This window comes from Grampus griseus, assembly GCF_964374135.1.
Source record: "Grampus griseus genome assembly, chromosome: 7".
NCBI lineage: Eukaryota > Metazoa > Chordata > Mammalia > Artiodactyla > Delphinidae > Grampus > Grampus griseus.
This window is the reverse complement of record NC_139001.1, coordinates 72,869,322-72,887,247: the sequence shown is the minus strand read 5'-3', so window position 1 is coordinate 72,887,247 and position 17,926 is coordinate 72,869,322. Positions and strand designations below refer to the sequence as shown.

At 39.5% G+C, this 17,926-nt stretch overlaps 1 protein-coding gene across 1 annotated transcript in view; it reads right to left on the bottom strand.

Moving 5' to 3' along the window:
• Positions 1–1,267: 1,267 nt before the first annotated feature.
• The window catches only part of CCDC148 (coiled-coil domain containing 148), a gene marked incomplete at both ends in the record, with an annotated part of 273,810 nt that continues 257,151 nt past the window's right edge, over positions 1,268–17,926 (bottom strand). Inside the window, 3 exon segments of the mRNA XM_082659036.1 lie at positions 1,268–1,414; positions 5,153–5,293; positions 7,382–7,499. Of these exon segments, the coding sequence (XP_082515162.1) occupies positions 1,268–1,414; positions 5,153–5,293; positions 7,382–7,499 (406 nt within the window).

Sequence of the window (17,926 nt, the reverse complement as noted above, 5' to 3'; positions counted from 1 at the left end):
AGAACTTGAAGACATAGGAGAGAAAGAGGGTAACCAAACAAGAGAAATTCTTGTGGAACTGAGAGGGGATGAAACCCAAATCACTCATGGATTTCAGATTTATTTTATTTTGTGTCATTTAAAAAATACTGGTCAGGACTCACTAGATTGACTTAATGACCCACAGTTTGACAAACAACTGATCTAGGGCATATTATTTTACCTTCCTGAATCTATTTCCTTATCTGTAAAATGCGGATGACAATCTCATAAGGTTGTTATGATGGTCAAGTAAGACATTATATGTAAAGTACATATAGGGTACTGAGCACAGTTTGTGCTCAATGAATAACTATTATTAATACTATTTTTAAAAACAAAGAAAATTAATAAGGTCTGAGTCTGGGCATAGCCAGCATCTAGGCTGCTGCCCAAACCTCAACTAATATTTTCATCATAACCACAAGTATCAACTCCATGGTTCTCAAAATAGTGACACTACCTCCTGCTGTGTATCACCAGCTACTTGTATTTGTGTGATTGTTTAGAAATAGTAAAAAATTATGCTTGAGTTTTATTTGAAACACTTCCTTTCTATAAAATCATCTAGATATTTAATAGATAACATGGAAATTTTGATAGCATTCTGAATTTTAAAACATTCCTTCCAAACAACCATACAAATACATTTTTCCAAGCCAAAACAGATATCCTTATGCTTGAAATGCTATTTCTAATTTATTCTTACAGGCTAATTTGCAAAATCAAGTTGTTTGGATGATTGGTTTGCAGTAAACATGGTATACCAAATTGGCTTCTAAATTTAGAGAAAGGTTGAGTCTCCTCTTATAATAATCGAGAAATAATAGAAGTATTAATGATAATGAAATTTCCATAATTAAAAAACTCAAATTCTGAAATAACAAGCAGAAATGAACATTAGTAGGTAGTAGCAACATAAACTGTAATTTTTGCAAATGGTTATTTTGAGCTCTTTTTATGGCATAATGCAACCTCCAAAATTCAATTTACTAAATGATAATATATGTCCCATATGTGTCATAATTAAGTTCCATAGTCTTTGGAGAATTTAGTACTATTAAACATAACAAAGATATTGGAAATAGTGCATAAAAGTCTAAGAATCATAAAAGAAAAGTTGTTTTTAACAGATGCTATGATTTCTATGTCTGATATTTGAAAAAATTTTAGAAAGTAGTATTGTTATCCATATAAATGTATTCAAAGAAAAATCTTATTTATGTATAACGCGATTTGAGGATGAACTCTAGATTTTGAATACAGTAGACTCTGTATCCTTTCTTGGAGGTTTTTGAGGACCGATTTTTGGTAATATCTCCTTGGCATAAAATGTTTTATGAAGTCCAGCTTCTCGAAGTGCTAACTCAAAACGAAGTCTAGGGTCAGAAATTATCTGTAGAAATAAAATGATTTAAATAAATAGCATTTCATTGAAGTAAATTTTATCATTTAGTTCTGTATTTCCCCAAGCTGTGTAATTTGTTTTTACTGGATAGATGACTAGATGACAGTAAATTCTGTGTATACAGTGACTATATTCTGAACTTACTGAAAATATACAAACCTTTTTGACATTATCACTTTCCAGTATATCAGTGGTTTCCAACATAAGATGTACAGAATACTGTATACTAGATTAGTCAAAATAAAACATTAAAATTATTAAAAGATGGGATAAAAGATGCTTTCAGTACGATCATTGATTTGTTATTTATTGTTAGTTGTAATTATAAAATATAAACAACGATTGATTAAAATAAACCTAAACCACAACCTTGTAAATCTGTCTTTAAACAGACATTTTAATTTCTCCATCATTTGGAAATATGTAAATTAAGTTCAAACACATGGCCACTACTTGAAAAACAAAATCAATAGAACTTTTCTTCCAAGGCCAGATTTCTATTTCAAGCGGAACTAGAAAATGCTTCCATCAATCTGACTCTAAGGGGTATAGATATATGAGTAGTTCAATTTCCCTTTTCATTTATAGCTGATTGGACATTATTCCTCCTTCTATGAATATTAATGTCAACAGACACTGTTTGCAATGATAAGAAGGTGGCCACGTATGGCTTTCAGCTAATGAAACATTTTACATGAACTTGAAGTCTCCCTAGAGGATGGGATAATAAGCCATTGAAAGCAACCCCTCCTTCAAGGAGCTCTTACACTAACAGAGGTAAAAAAATGTACACAGGTAACTACAGTCCGTGGCAACATGTGACAGATGCTCCAAGAGTAGTAGAATACGGAGAGACATCTCCTGGTGCCAATGAGACTAGGATAGTCTCAGGTAAGGAGGACCACTTGAGCTAACTTTAAAGTTCAACTTACTCTTCTATAAAGCTGGGGATGGGGCTGGGGGAGGAAGAGAGATCAAGAAAGAAAGGCACATGCAAACTCAGAGACGAAATAGGTTAAGTTGGGATCGGGGTAATCTGGGTAGAGTACTTGGTACCATTGGGGAACACTGAAAAAGGACACTTCTAAGACTGGGACTTGAATTTTAAAGGCTTGAAGGCTATGCCAAGGAGTATGGGGAGCTACTGAGGTTGTGTTTCTCTTTTCAGCATGGAACTAATATAATCATTGCTGTTGCATAATAAGATGCATCTGATTACAAGTTCAGGATAAATTAAGGTGGCAGAGAAAGAAGAGACAGAAGCAGGGAGAGTGCTTAAGAATCGACTACAATTATCTAGACATGAAATAATAAATGCCTAAAATTGGCTGGTAGCAAGGAAGAGAGAACTGTCCAAAACACTATGAAGGGAAGAATCAATAGAACTTGGCAACTGATCAATACAGGGACTAGGGGCAACGATGCATATGTCAGGAATAACACTGAGATTTGTGTCTGAAAAGCAACGTATTTGAGCCTTAGACCTAGGTTTCTCCTCTTTTGCTCCAAAAGAGTCTCCCTGGTCACTCTCATCCACTTTGAAGCATTCATGCTCCACCTGTGTGCTGTTGACGTCCTCATTATCTCCAGGATTCACCTTTTTTCCCCCCAGCTCCAGAACTGTGAGTTTTAAAATGTTTTCATAATTCTGTTTTTTTCAATACGTATCAAGTGAAATGAAGATCTCCCTCACATACTGACTTCCATTTCCCCAATTCTCCTACCCAGATGAAGCCCATCAGTTTCCTGTAAGTGCGTATTAGACATCTTCAACCTAAACCTGATATGAACAAAATAAATGCTCTCTCCCTAAGTCTGCTTTTCCTTCTGAATTCTTATATGGTTAATGGCAGCACCACCTAATGATTATAATTTACTGAATTATTACTAAGTGCCAGACAATATTCTAGGCAATTGACATTTATTATACTAATCCTCACAAGAACCTTACAAATTGTTTTACAGATGAAGTAAACAAGACATAAAGATGTTAATAGCTTACACAAGTTCACACAGCCAGTAAATTGTGGATGTGGATTTCAATCCAAAATGCAGGCTCTTCTCAATATCACTCACTGCCTAGTTTAGAATCACCCTCACTCATTATCCCCCTCCTCTTCTCAGCCAGAGCCATCCATGCCCCTGCCAGGCCACCCTCCCCCCACTCCATGCCACTTCTATGAGAGCTCCACCATCTTCAAAGGACCTGACTCCACCTCCACCAATTTTCCATTCAGGACACATTACTATAACATAAAGCTGATTATATAATTCACCTGCTTCAAAGTCTCACCTCTGCTCACAGGATAAAGGTCAAAAGTCTTAGCAAGTAAGATCTACCATACTTTTCACAGTCTGACCGGAATTTATGTCTCCAGTCTCATCCCCCAGCACCCACCCTTACCATGTACCTTACACTGAACACATACCGGTAAGGGTCACCCTCTTCTGCTTGGTGAAGCACTTATTTCCTCAGCCCAGGTACCTGAAAGCTTTTCACCTTCTGATTTCAATTCTTTGTAAGCCCAACTGCCCTCCCTGCTTTGGATTCTGGAGATACCTGTGCATTTTCTAATTAATCCCTCTCCCTACACCCACCCCTCTCCCCAATCCAGTTTTGCTGTTGTTTGTTTTTAACTTAAATTATCTGGAATGAATTCTGTCACTGCTGCCAAAATTCCTCAACTAAGATGGAGCTTAGTTTCCCCTTTTCCATTTCTCTGACTTCCCATTCAGGGCTGCCCGTTCATTCCCTTCCTCTTGAGCTGCAGCCCTTAGCCAGAGGCAATCTCACCCTAGTGGAGTTATTCCCATGCATGCTACTTTCCTTCCCAACGCAACTCCCCTGCTCACTTCCTCCACACAGGACAAGTTTATCTTGCTCAGGATGCAGCCCTGGCACCAGGCTCAGTGCCAGATACAGTATATGTTCCATAAATATTTGCCCAGTTAATATGTGTATTGTTCATCTTTTTATTCCCTAGCAAAGTATGCAGCACATAAATGAGGCACACTCGATTTATTTGTCAGTGAGTGAATGGATGAAGTTTCCTGCTTTTTAAATAATTAAATAAGCATTTAGCTTTTCTTAGATTTGTAAAGTTAACAACTACTTTCTCCCTTAACTTCAGTGATATCCATTCATTCATATGTCCTGGCTCCTCTTCCATCCATCCATCTAAAAAAACTTTAAAAAAATCCTTTCTCAGCTATAGAAACAGATTAAAATGATTCAGAAGTTCCTAGAAACAGTTAAATAACCTCTTAATACCTTTTCCCACAGCAAATGTTTCATCATTAGCTCTGATACATTATTTTCTGTTCATTTTAATTTCAGAAAGCTTCCCTCTGCTTTGTCTTATCAGTATCATTAGTTGTTTCTTTAATAGGGTTTATGTTATGCATTAACAATTCTGAATATGATAAATATTTAAACAAAATACAGTATTAACACAACTTTAAAATTTTATAAAATTATTTTTTAGATTAAAATAATTTTCAATGACAACATTTTTACATAAAGTGTTTTGTTCTATGGTCACCTATCAACTATTTTATATTAAGAATTGTTCAGTAATTATGTGCTCTCATTTAGAAATAAAAATTATGCTAATATGGATGGTATTTAAATGTAAATATTGAAAATAATTTGTAACCCAAAACACACACTTCTACAATTCTTATCATCATGGCTTTTGCATCAATCGTGCTAATTTCCATAATTACCTGCTGTTCATTATATGTATTCAATGTGAACAGTGGCTTTTGAAGAATAAATTCTTCTTCGATTCCAATACCCATCCTCGCTTTTGATGCCATTGTGTCTGACATCATTCTAACAGGATCAAATTGAGCGACAATAGCAACCTAAAAGAAGAAAAAGCATGGCTACTTGGAACAAGATACAAGCAAAATGCTTCTGGGCAACATTATTAATGATAATGTCCATTAAAGTCAAGAAATTTTATTAAAGATTACATAATTACAGTTATGATTAAATTTAGATAAAAATTTCTTTTTCATCCAAAGTCAAGGGAAATTTTATATAGAAAACCCACAAATTCAACCACCTTGAAAGTAACCAAAAGTAGAAAACATTAATTTTTAACCACTAGCAATCTATGGCCATGGTAACAACCCCATGAAGCTTTCTAGAAAGTTTAATCTGATTAAGCTGAATCTAGAGCATGTCATTTATGGGTAAAGTCATGTGTGTTGGCATTATTCAGCAAGACGGGTGAGTTTTCATTGTACCAGGCAACTAGATTTCCAGGGACTGTTAAAAACCATTGTTTCCCCTTCCAGTGAAAAACTGCAGAGTCGTTTCAACCCAAATGCCCTTGTCCTTTATGATAATTGAAATTGTTCAAACCTGTATCCTAATGAAAAGAAGCCACTAATTTTGTAAATTATATGCACCATTAATAACACCTGCCTGTTAATTCCTAAAGTCAAGAATTAGCATTAAGAAAATGGCATTTTTAATGCCATTTAGAAACTGTAATGACATAACTGGGGGTTGAACATACTTTAATTATTATAGGTTTCCTAGCCAAAATGTCTTTTACTGTAGTTCTAAACACTGATTACAGATAACGGGCACAGATATTTCCTCTTTCAAAGGGCTCACAGATGGAAAGAATCCTAATCATATGGACTCTGTAGTTATCAAAATTATATTTTGAACAAGAATGTGTTTAGTAAGAGTGACATTAAGTTTTGTCTCCTGAAGACCATGGTATAGCACTATTTGCTAATGATTGAATAATTTAAATTTTGTTGAATCTAAGATGACCAGGACTTAAATTCAAAGTATAGGAATATATTTCTATAATCTATTTTATAAAAGATGATATAATAGTTGTATGCATTTACACTTCTTCTTTACTAAATATTTCATTTAACTAGACTTCCTTGGTTTGAATCCAGTTTGACATTTACTAGCCATGTGACTTTGGGGAACCTCTGGGCCTCCTCAGTTTTCTATGAAGTAGGAATAATAATAATTCCTACATCATAGGGTTGTGGTAGAGATTAAATGAGGTAAAACCTAAAAGCTAAAAGCATTTAGAAGAGTAATGTGAATGCACATTACTACAAACTTGTGAAGTAGGTACTATTATTATGATTCCCATTTTTCAGAGGAAGAAATGAAGCTTAGGGAGGTTAAAAGACCTAAGTTTTCTCTGTCAGTAAGTAGTGAACCAGGTTGTACCAGTTTTGAAGGACACCAGAGGCCAAGTTCTTACCCAAGATTCTATACTGCCTTCACTGACAGAGAAGAGAAACCAGACAGTCATTTCCTATCAGCTGGGAAATGGTGTCAATGAAGACTTTAGAGCTTGTGAGTTGAGCTAATCACTTTCAGGTTAAAAACTATGAAAAATTACCAAGTAGAACTATTTTATTACATTTCCCAAGGTCTTAAATTCTTGCTCTTGCCGACTACTACCTTCGGAACTTTTGCCTACTTTTACGAGCCAAAGCAATGGGAGACTTTTATTTCTCCACAAAAACAGTATTTTTATAAAGTGGTTTTTAACCTGTTTGTTGACTGTGGGATGTTTCCAAAGAGAGGTTCCTACCCTAGGGAGGATTATCTTGCTCAATCTCCACTACATTTTTTCGAGGAGAGTAAAATCCTTCGGCTAGATGCAGAGTTTCACTGCTGTACATGGATACTATTCAGCTTATAAACTAGAGGTAATATGGATGCATTTAAATCTTGGGAGAGCTATTTTAAAGGTGCTGATAAAATTCTTTTAATACACTAAGAAACTGGAAATGGTTCAACATAAATCTAATTGCTCCCAGCAATGAAGACCAGTGTCCCAATTTGGGAAAGTTACATTTTATATAGCAGATGTCATGAACTAAGCCCTAGTAATAATGTTATTAAGAGCACTTAGAAACATTTTTTTAAACCACCCATGAAATTTTCCAAATTAAAAACACCTGTTTCCTCAGGGCTTCTATTCGCTTCTCTCTCTCTGCTTCTTCAAGTGCTTCTTGAAGGGTCACTTCTTTTTTCTCCATCAAACGCTTTTCCAATAATTCTCGTCTATATTTAACCCTTTAAAAATAATGCACAGGAAAGTTAGGAAAACATCATGATAATGGAGATTACGTGGATGGGTGCATAGGGACAGAAGGCAACTCATAAGTGACATCACTGTCATACTGTTTTTACTTGCTTTTGGTTGATTTCTCATATCAAAACAATAAAGGATGCTTGTATAAAATACAATTTATAATAATTCTAATAACAATCATAGAACTGCAGGTCATGGGGCAGGAAAACATGGGGTAAAATCAAATCTATCTCTTTCTTCATTAAAATCTTTGTATGAAATGTCATCTGATAAGTTCTAACACAATTTGAGATGTTAAAAAGGCTATATTACTGATTAAATATACATAATTTTAGAAACACTGGTAAATAAAATACTAGAATAATATGCCCAAAGTATCTCAATTACTAGACTTTAAACCAAACTCTATACTGTTATTCATAACTATGTGTGTGTGTGTGTGTGTGTGTGTGTGTGTTAAGAAACTTTGAAAACTGCACTTTGACTGTAGATGGCAGCAAAAACATGACTTCCCCTTAGCATTCTGTTTCCATCCCCCTTAACAGCAGATATTAAAACGGCATATTTAAATATCTGTTTTAATACTCCCAGGTTCATTTGGGTCTCCTCGGCTGCTTTTTCAGGCAGCCTCCCTAACCATCTTCTTTGTAGAGATAAGATTTGTCATTTCAAAAACAGTAGGCACCTGGGTTCTCGAGGGAGTAGGTGGCCGTTGCCTCTGTCTTCTATCATAAACGGTTTAGATTTAACTTCCTCTATGGCATCAGTCACAAATGTGCTTTACCCTTAGCGCGCACACCTGCATTTTCCATGGGTATCCCTTCGCTAGACCCTTTTTTATTCTGAATCCCGACATTTACTGAGGTGTTCACTAGGTACCAAGTCTTGTGCTAAGGACTTTACCTCTTTTAGCTCAATTAGACATCACATGTTGGGGTACCTCTATTGATCCCACGTTAGGGTATCACTATTGATCCCATTTTAAAGATAAAGAAATGGAGGCATAGACAAGTGACGTAAATTGTCCAAGCTCTCACACCCAGTAAATGGCAGAGCCTGAGGTCAAACCCAGGCAGACTGGCCCCAGGGCCCATGCCTACTCCTCACCCTCTCGCCTCCACGCAACTACCCACTATGCTCTTCTCTCTTCTCCTCCTGACAACCCCACTCACCTCACTGACTTATGTGTGCCAAACCCTGTGCTAGATATCGAAAGCACACTGAGAAAACGACTGTTCTTAAACAGTTTGTAGTTTAACAGAGACACAGACAAGCCCAAGAACTAAACAAGGTATACAGTGTCTTCAGAGAGGTATAAATAAGGTCCACTGAGAATTCAGAGGAAGGTGCGATGACTACTTGTTGGGCTGTGAGAGAGACTGGTGAGCTTCAGCAAGAGCTCTTTAGAGGAGGCAGCAACTGAGCTGGGTCTGGAGGACTAGAATTTGCAGAGGCCAGGAGACACGGTGGCCGAGGTGGGACAGAGCAGGAGCCGGAATGGGGGTGAGTCCAGGGAGGCACTCGTATTCAGGCTCCTGCACGTGCAGCGCTGGCATCCAAGAGTGGGCGACTTCTTCAGTTTTGCACCCCCGGGGGCCTCACTTGCCCCACCTCGTCACAGCCCTGAGCAGGAAAGGGTTCATGGTGGCTAGAACAGAGAAAGTGGATGAGCAGTGACAGAGAGGCCAAGAAAAGCACTGGAGGGCTGAACCTGGTAGTTACATGGTTCCCTCAATGATTTGCTCCCGGGGAGGAAACCCTCTTTAAAATCAGGTTGCTCCTGAGGCTGGCACTGAAGAAGGTGCTCTGGGAAAGGAGAGAAGGGAAGCAGGCAGCAGATGTTTTTCGAGGACAAAACCCAGAATGGGGTTTGGAAGGAAGATCCTAGCCTCACAGCCTGATGGCTGTGGCTGTCCTCCGCCATCATCTCCCATTTCAGGAATCAGTACAGTCAGCTACATGGATTAAAGAATCTGAAGACCAGATTGCTCCCCTTCTTTGCCGCCTCCCTGTCATGGAAAGCTCTATTTCTCTTTCCTTCCACGTTCACTAAGGCATGACACAACCTCCCTAATGAGGTTCTACTCAGTTTAAGCACTGAGTACAAGCTAAGTGAACTACTGTGAAGGTTCAATTAAAAGACACCCTGGGATTTGACAATTACCATATGTTAATTCTCAGAACTTTTGAAAAGTTTCTCTTCCTCTGGATGTATAGGTTGCTTTGTCTGCAGTGAAGTTTTGGCTGCTTTGTGGGAAAGTAATAGTTGTTTTATTTGGAGGAGCTTGACTAGTGAGGAAGAACTTGCAGAGTGAGGCATCTGAGGCTGTGTGGTAAAGAAAGCTGGCTCATGCTTTACTGTGAGGCTCCCTCTCTCTGCATCCATCACTGTGCTAAGCACTGGAGATACGATTTCAACACAGGAGACACACTCCTGTCCTCACAGAAGCGACCATATAATGCCGATACAAAGACCCAGGCAATTATGACACAGGGGGACTCTCGCTCTGATGGGACAATGGGGCAGAGGTCATGGGAGAGGTACCTTTGCCAGACTTGGGGCATTCAGGGGAGCATCCAACAGGAAGTGGTCTGAATTTCAGATCTAAAAAGGGAGCAGGAACTCTCCAGATGGGGAGAGAATAGAAAGAATGTTATAGGTAGAAAAAAAGAAATGGCAATATGAAGGCCCAGAAGGTGGAAGAGCACGGTACTTTTGAAGAGCTGAAAAATATTTGGAATGACCAAAAATGAAAGATGTAAGGTGAGGAGTGCCAAGAGCTGAGGCTGGGGAGGCAAGAGAGGCCAGACGGCGGGGGCTTTGCAAGCATGAGGGCTTTGATCAGGGCAATGGGATCAGAAAGCTCTCTCCTATAATATGGAAGATGGATTGCAAGGAAGCAAGACCAGAGAGAATTATCCAGATGCAAGTTGATGGTTTCCTGAATTAGGGCAGAGGGAGGGGTGCTGGTGGGAGTTAGAGAGAAGACATGTATTTAAAATTTATGTAGAAAATAGAATAAGTAGGAATCGTTAGTGTTTTTTATGGGAAGAGGGGAGAGGAAGTTAAGGTTTCTGTCTTGCATGATGAACAATGGCATCCCTCACTAAAACTGGGGACTTAGAGAAACCAGGAAGAGAAGGAATCAGGTTCAGTTTAGACATAGATCTGCTGTCGTAAGATCTGGGCTGGAGCAGTGGATGCCGATCTTTATCAATGGCATGGGATTGAGTCCGAGGGACAGATGGCACCAGCCAGGAAGAGACTGTAGAGTATGAAGAGAGGCAGGCCTTGCATTGGTTCCCAAGGAAACAACTTTTTTCCCTTCTTTTCTATATATATTTTCAGTATTTATAAATTTTATATCATTCATTCATTCGTTGGCTGGGTGCCCATTCTGTGCCAAGCACCGTTCTAGGGTGGGTGATCCATGCTGATTAAAACAAAACAACCCGGCTCTCACAGAGTTTCAATTCTAGACATATATATTTATTCATCTATTTAGAAGTTTAATTTCTTTTCAAAAGGTGGGGGATATTATCAGTTTAATTTCCCCACTCTGCTACAACCCAAGGAAGCAACTTTTAAGAAAGGGGCAGAAGAGGAGGAAACTAAGAGAATGAGGAGAAATGGTGGCAAAGAAGCAAAGGAAGATGGGAACAGCAATGTCACATGCTACAAATCAGTTATAATATCAGATAATCATTGGATTAAATAACAGGGAGCCATTGGCGACCTCGGCATTAGAGAGGTGACTGAAGAATTAGCGGGAGATAAGGAAGTAAGAGAGAGCAGAGACAACCCCTTCAGTAAGACTGATGCCAACGGGGAGGAGAGAGGCAGGGCAGTGCTGGAGGAAGCTGATCACAGTTGCATTGGCTCCAAAGTGATGATCAAGATGACTCTGACTACCATGAAGATTGGCCAAGGGAAGATTTCAGGAAACAGACACACTCAAATTCTTCATTCTTAGAGATGTTATCGTTTAAACTCAAATAATAATTCACTGTAAAGGGGGAAGCTCTTGGTACATCTTTCTTTTCCCAGTCTGGATAGAAAAATGTCTTTGCCTAAAGAGAAGTGATGCAGAAAAACTCCTGGGAGAAAGCCAAATACTCACATATTCATGGGGAAAGAAAATAGCAACACAGTAAAGTCAATCATTTGGAAAATTTTCCACATAAATACCTTCAGCCATTTGAGGTAGCAGCTTTTCTCCAAATTAAACTGTTGCTATGAAAGTCAATGTCAGGAAGTGGCAAAACTCAATAGTCTTTAAGCTCTGCACTGAATTCCCAAACAGGAATCCTAGGTTCTTCTCTCAGTCTGTTTTATGCTCCTTGAGTTGACGAAGGTTGAGAGTGCGGCAGAGGAGGCCTTTTCCACTCCTCTTGGGGGAGGAGAAGCATCATACTGTTCAAAAGCAACAGCTGCTGCAGAATCAGGCACAGCATTAACAATAATCTGAAAAGGATTTTGTTTAAGCCTCTGGACCTGAGTGTAGTTGAAGGGACAAGAAGCTTTCATGTAGAAATGGAGAATTTTTGTATAATTTTGGATAATATTTATGTGTGTATTGCACTCTAAGAGATGAGTATACAAATGCAAATGGTTTGGAAACACCATGAACTTCAGTAACAGCCTCCCTTTGCTTTAGTGAAACTTCAGTAAGAACTGGGCAAAATATTAAGTACAAAATCTTGACCTCCCTCCTATCTGGAGACACAGGTAACTTCAGTCTAAAAGGAAGCTACAGCAAACAAGAGGGGAAAAAAGACTTCAGAATAATTGCTGGTAGTGGGAGGTTCTACCGTTTTTGTTTTTGTTTTTGTTTTAAACTTATGCAGTAAATAAAACAGCATTAACAACACATCTTAATTAGATTAACCAGTATGGAACTCCCATCAAAAATGTTTCAGGGAAGTAATCTGCCCTACTGAATTAGAGGCAGTTTCTAAACAAATCTGCTACTTCATTTTTAGGTGATGTGGCTTACTCAACATTGAACAAGAAATCTTTAACAGGCACACACTGGAGGTGCTATTGCCACAGGGGTCTGAGCAGCAGCAGCAGCATGGTGAACCTGTTTCTGCCTGCTGGGAAATCCCGTTTTGGCTTAAACCCCACTCAGAAAGTTTTGCCCACCAAGCAAAGAGAACCTCTCCGTGAGCTCTAGGGAACTCCAACAGGGAAGAGTGCGCAGATCAAAACATAGGCAGGCCAGGTGGCAGCACCTGTCCAAAGGTGGAGGTCTGGGGGAGAGGAGGTGGAGAAGCCAGCCCAGAGAAAAGAAGGGAGATAACATAACCAGTGCCGGTATCGCGCCTCTAACCATCCGGGTGATGAGACTCGACTCAGTGGGTGTTCTGGCTAAGGGCCTAAGCAGAGACCAGTTCCTGCAAATGTAATGTGAATCCTGATACAAAGCAGTGACATCCTGGTACAGATCAGCATGGGACAAGAACAAAGAGGATTCACAGAGAACCCACAGAACCACAAGGAGACGAACTCCCGCCAGCCCCAGAAAAAGATACTATTCTTCTGGCTCAGAGCGCTTACTGGTTCCTTTGTGCCGTGTAAAGGCAAGTTCCTATTGGAACTCCAGTCTTTAATTGATTAATTCAATTAGTCAACAGAGTTACTTGAGCACTTACTATGTGCCAAGCACTGCCCCAGGTGCTCAGGATAACAATAGTGAAAAATAAAAACCAGACAAGATCCCCCCTCTTAAATCTTACGTTATTTGTGGGTTATTCTATATAAGCATGCTTAAATTAACATCCTAGTAAAATACATTAAATTGTTTTAATAAATTATTTTTGAATTTATCACAGAGTCCTAAATTAAAGAGCTCCTTCTTATATTGCTCTAAAGCGACGTTCTCAACTGTGACTATCATTGGAATTATCTGAACTTAGAAAAAGTTCTGATGCCAGGGCCCCACACCACTCTAATTACATCACAGTCTGGTTCGGGGGCTCCAGCATCGGTATTTTGTTAAAAGTTACCCAGGTGATTCTAATGAGCAGTCTGGTCTGAGTGCAGCACCACCTGGCCCCTTGGGTCCCTAATTTGCGCTAATGTCAGGATCACCTGGAGGGCTTGTTGAAGTGCAGATTGCTTGATTGCCTCCAGAGTTTCTGATCCAGAAGCAGTGAGGCGGGGTCTGCAAATCTGCATTTCTAAGAAGTTTCCAGGTGATGCTGGTTCTGCTGGTCTGGGGACCACACTTTGAGAACTACAGCAAAGACAAATATTTTGATTAGAGGGACTCTACCTGCCTACTGTTAACAAGACAAAACCAGATACAAATTACTACCCAGATAGGGTTTCTTATTTACGGTTGCATGTGCTAAATAGTTATATGCCTCAGGATTGACCCACACTAGAAGTTCCTGCTTTCATGTTACTGACGTTCAAGAGCAGAATCCTTAACTTGTGTCATATTTTAGATTCCACATATAAGTGATGTCATATTCCACTGTATATATATATATATATATATATATATATATATATATATATATATATATATACCACATGTTCTTTATCTATGAAACAGAAAGAGACTCACAGACATAGAGAACAGGCTTGTGGTTTCCAAGCACGGGTGAGGATGGGGGAGTGTTCGATTGGGAGATTGGGATTAGCAGATGCAAACCATTATATAGAGAATGAATAAACAACAAGGTCCTACTGTATAGCACAGGGAACTATATTCAATATCCTGTGATAAACCATAATGGAAAAGAATATGAAAAAGAATGTTTATGTATATGTATGACTGAATCACTTTGGTGTACACCAGAAACTAACACAACATTGTAAATTAAGGGTCCTTCAATTTTAAAAAAGAGCAGAATCTTTCAACCCCATCCCACCCCCATGACCCTAACACACATGGATGACAGGTTCCCTCAGTGGCAGTGGTCCGCCCCGGCTTGGGTCAGTGTCAGTGATGGGTAGTTGCAACAACGGCTGTTACTGAACCTCTTTCTTTCCCTCCAGGGGACAAAACACTGGTGTATCCTGATGACGGTTGAAAACCTCAGACTCCTGGTGATATTTAAAGGGTCTATTCAGTAAAATCAAAAAAGGAAGAAACAACTTGAAAGCATTTCCGCTATGAGCCACTTCCCTTGGGAATAGTTCTTGCAACTCCAGGGGGGTAAATATTTTTCATGCTGGAAGTGAAAACCCATAAATAAGAGTCATGTACATTTTCCTGTTCGTTGTAATCAGTTCCAACCTAGCCATCTGAGTTCACCTGAGTTAGAAATGCAGAGATATAAACAGCTGTGAAACAAGGACTTAAACCTGGGAATCCAGAATATAGGACAAGATGTGAGGAGAGGGTTACTGAAAGAATGTTGCAAATATCGTATTAGCCCTTGCCTCAAGTTAGTGCAGAAAGACATTTCTGCCACATTTATCCTCCTCTTTTCGAACTACTCCTAACCCTTTCCATCTAGTTTTCAGTAATCCTTTTATACCCTCACATAGCCTCAAAAATTTCCTAGAATACTCCTTTCCAATAGCATTTCAAGTAGGGTACAAGAAATAAAAGATGCATTGTCTATCGGGAATTAAAAGCAATAATAAAAGCCGGTCTTCTTTTTTCTTTTTAATCACCATGCATCAGCAACTCTAAACAAAGTTAGTGATAAAAACTCCCTCCACTGGAGCATGCAGCCCCATCTCACTGACTCTTGGCTGCTCCTTTCAAATGTTTCCCTTAACTGAAAACCAGTGCTTCCCAGGTGATCCTACTTCCATGGTTACCCTTTTACAATGGTGAGGGAAGAAGGCTAGCATTTTCCTGGCTCTCCAACAATTCCAGAAAAGTTTTATCCATTGACTTGGGTTAGACTATCCTCTTTCTAATAGGGTTCTTGGGATCAACTACTGGCTTCCCAGGTCACTGCCCGACATTTCCTGAGGGTTATTCAAAACTCCACTCTTACAGTTCCTTGATTCCCCAGCAGCATTTGCTTCTCCCCTGCTTCAACAGCCCACTCCTTAGACCAAACTTGGAGCTTGGCATCACCTATTGAAACTGTGGGTAATCATTTTCAAATCCATTTCACCTGCTTTCACTAATCAAGGTCATTTTAAGACTTGCATGTTCTCCAAGCTGCACAGAGCCTATACAATAAGATGTTTACCTGAGTTGCTTTCTGGGAACTAGGAGTCAGCTGTGTCTAGCTCAGCTGAGCTGGTTAAGACTGGATAGGACCACCAACCAACCCTCCAACTGAGCATGCACGAGTGTCCGCTAGGTGACCTTTTGATGTCAGCGAGCTGAAAACTCCACCCTCAGATCGTGCTAAGCATCTCCATTTTTGAACATGCAGAGGCCTGTAGCTTAGTTACACCTGAGCAGAACGATGATTGCTGCACCTTTTTCCAACCAACTTTCCCCATGCTCCATACACCTCAGACCATCCTACTGCTTTATTCTTTATCCCACAAATACCCGGAGCCCCTTGCCTCTGGGGAGGGGGCTCTGAGACTTTTTCTCCTGTCTCCTTACTTGGCTGCTTAGCTAATAAACGCTCTCTTTGCTGCACACCTCTGGCTTCTCAGCGTTTTGCCTTGCTGCCTGTCAGGCAAAACGAACCTGGTCTGGGAACACCATTTCCCTGCCAAAATTTTACACTGAGGGATTCTGTTCTGACTCCAATCTCTAGGGTCACCACATATACCGATGAAGGCTGCATGCTGCATAACCCTAGGAATGGACTGCCTTCCAACCTCCCATCCTTTTTACGTTCACTCATTTAACCTTACTCAACCTGCTACTACTTTAGCTTATCAGGCTCTCCATTTCTCAACAATATTTATGAACTATGAACTTTGTGCCAGGCACTGGGCTAGGTCTTTCCCTCATGAAGTTTACTGTCATTCTACCTCTTCCTTTTCTCCCAGGCTATGAGGCACAATCAGATTTTACTTAAGTCTCTCTCCAGCTTTGGATCGATGGGCATATCTCTTCAAAGCCATTATCATTAATACTCTTTTATTGTCTTCTTTTCTTTCCACATCTGCTCTGACAATTTCCAACCTCATTCTTTATTGAATTTGTTATATATTTGTGAGGTTTGAACCTTACCTAGACATTTAACACTCCTCCAGAATGATTTTATTTACCTCAGCTGCTTGATAGTCTCCCTCTTAGCAGAGAACCTCACCTCCTACTTTACTGAAAAGAAAAGGCCATAAGTGTTCACTTTCCCTACCATGCTTTGTTCACTTCCAATCTTGTCAAGACTCATCTTTATTCATCCTTTCCTCCTTAAACCTGGGCTCTTAAATACCATAAACCTAGTCGTCTCTAGGTCCTTGCTCCAGAAGTAAATCTTTTACTTTCCTATTTCTTCAGTCCTTCTCCCCTCCACGGTTCCTTTTCTTCTGCACACAAACTTCTTCAAATGGGGAAAATACATATCTCTCAACTCTCTCTTTTCAGCTACCGTCCTCTTTTTCCCTTCCCGGCAAAATTTCTTAAATGGAGTAGCCATACTTTGTCTCTAATTCTTTCAGTCTGATTTAGTCCAAACCCCCCTGCAGTCTGGCCTCTGACCTTTCCACTCTGTGGAAACTGCTCTCACCAATGCCTCCAAATTGTAAACTCAGAGCCTCCTTTTAAAGCTCCTCTGACTTGACCTAACAATGCCTGGTACTGATGACCACCTCCTTCATGAATGCACATCCTATTTCTGACTGCTTTTCCTCATATTTTACTGGCTCCTCCTCATCTGTCCACCCAAGTTTCCAACACAAATCCTCTTTTTAAATCCACAATTTAAAAACATTGTCTGGGAAATATGACTTCAGCTACAATCAAGGCATGCATAGCTGCAGCTTCCAACTCCTTCAAAGCCCCAAATCCTTTGATCTTTTATTTCTTCTCTATGTAATTTCAGGATTGACTTCAGTTAAATCCCTCAAATGTAACTATATTACAGTGATAGTTAAATGCACAGCTTCTGCCTTAATGGGCATCTGAGCTTGGTATAGTGTTGACATCCTTTTGTGAAAACTTAGGAACAAACCTAATGACACACGGCTAAGTAGAAGTCTGGAATTTCTCCCCAGATCCTCTTAGAAATGAACCACCGTGGCACCATGGGTACCATGGACAGGGCCAAGATTCTGCCTAGCCAATTATTTTGGGTTTGCTCTAATCCAAAGGCTGAGACTTATGTTCCCAATGTTTAATACCTTATAACATGGCTGCAACAATTTTAGCCTGAAATATTTATAGTACAGTTAGTCACTTCAGCTACTTAAAAATCATAAAATGTATAACTTTGAGCAATATAACTTCTTGGAACCAAGAAAATTTTTTATGTGCTTAAACAACTGACTGGCACACAACATTTGGGATTACTAGCTATAAACCAT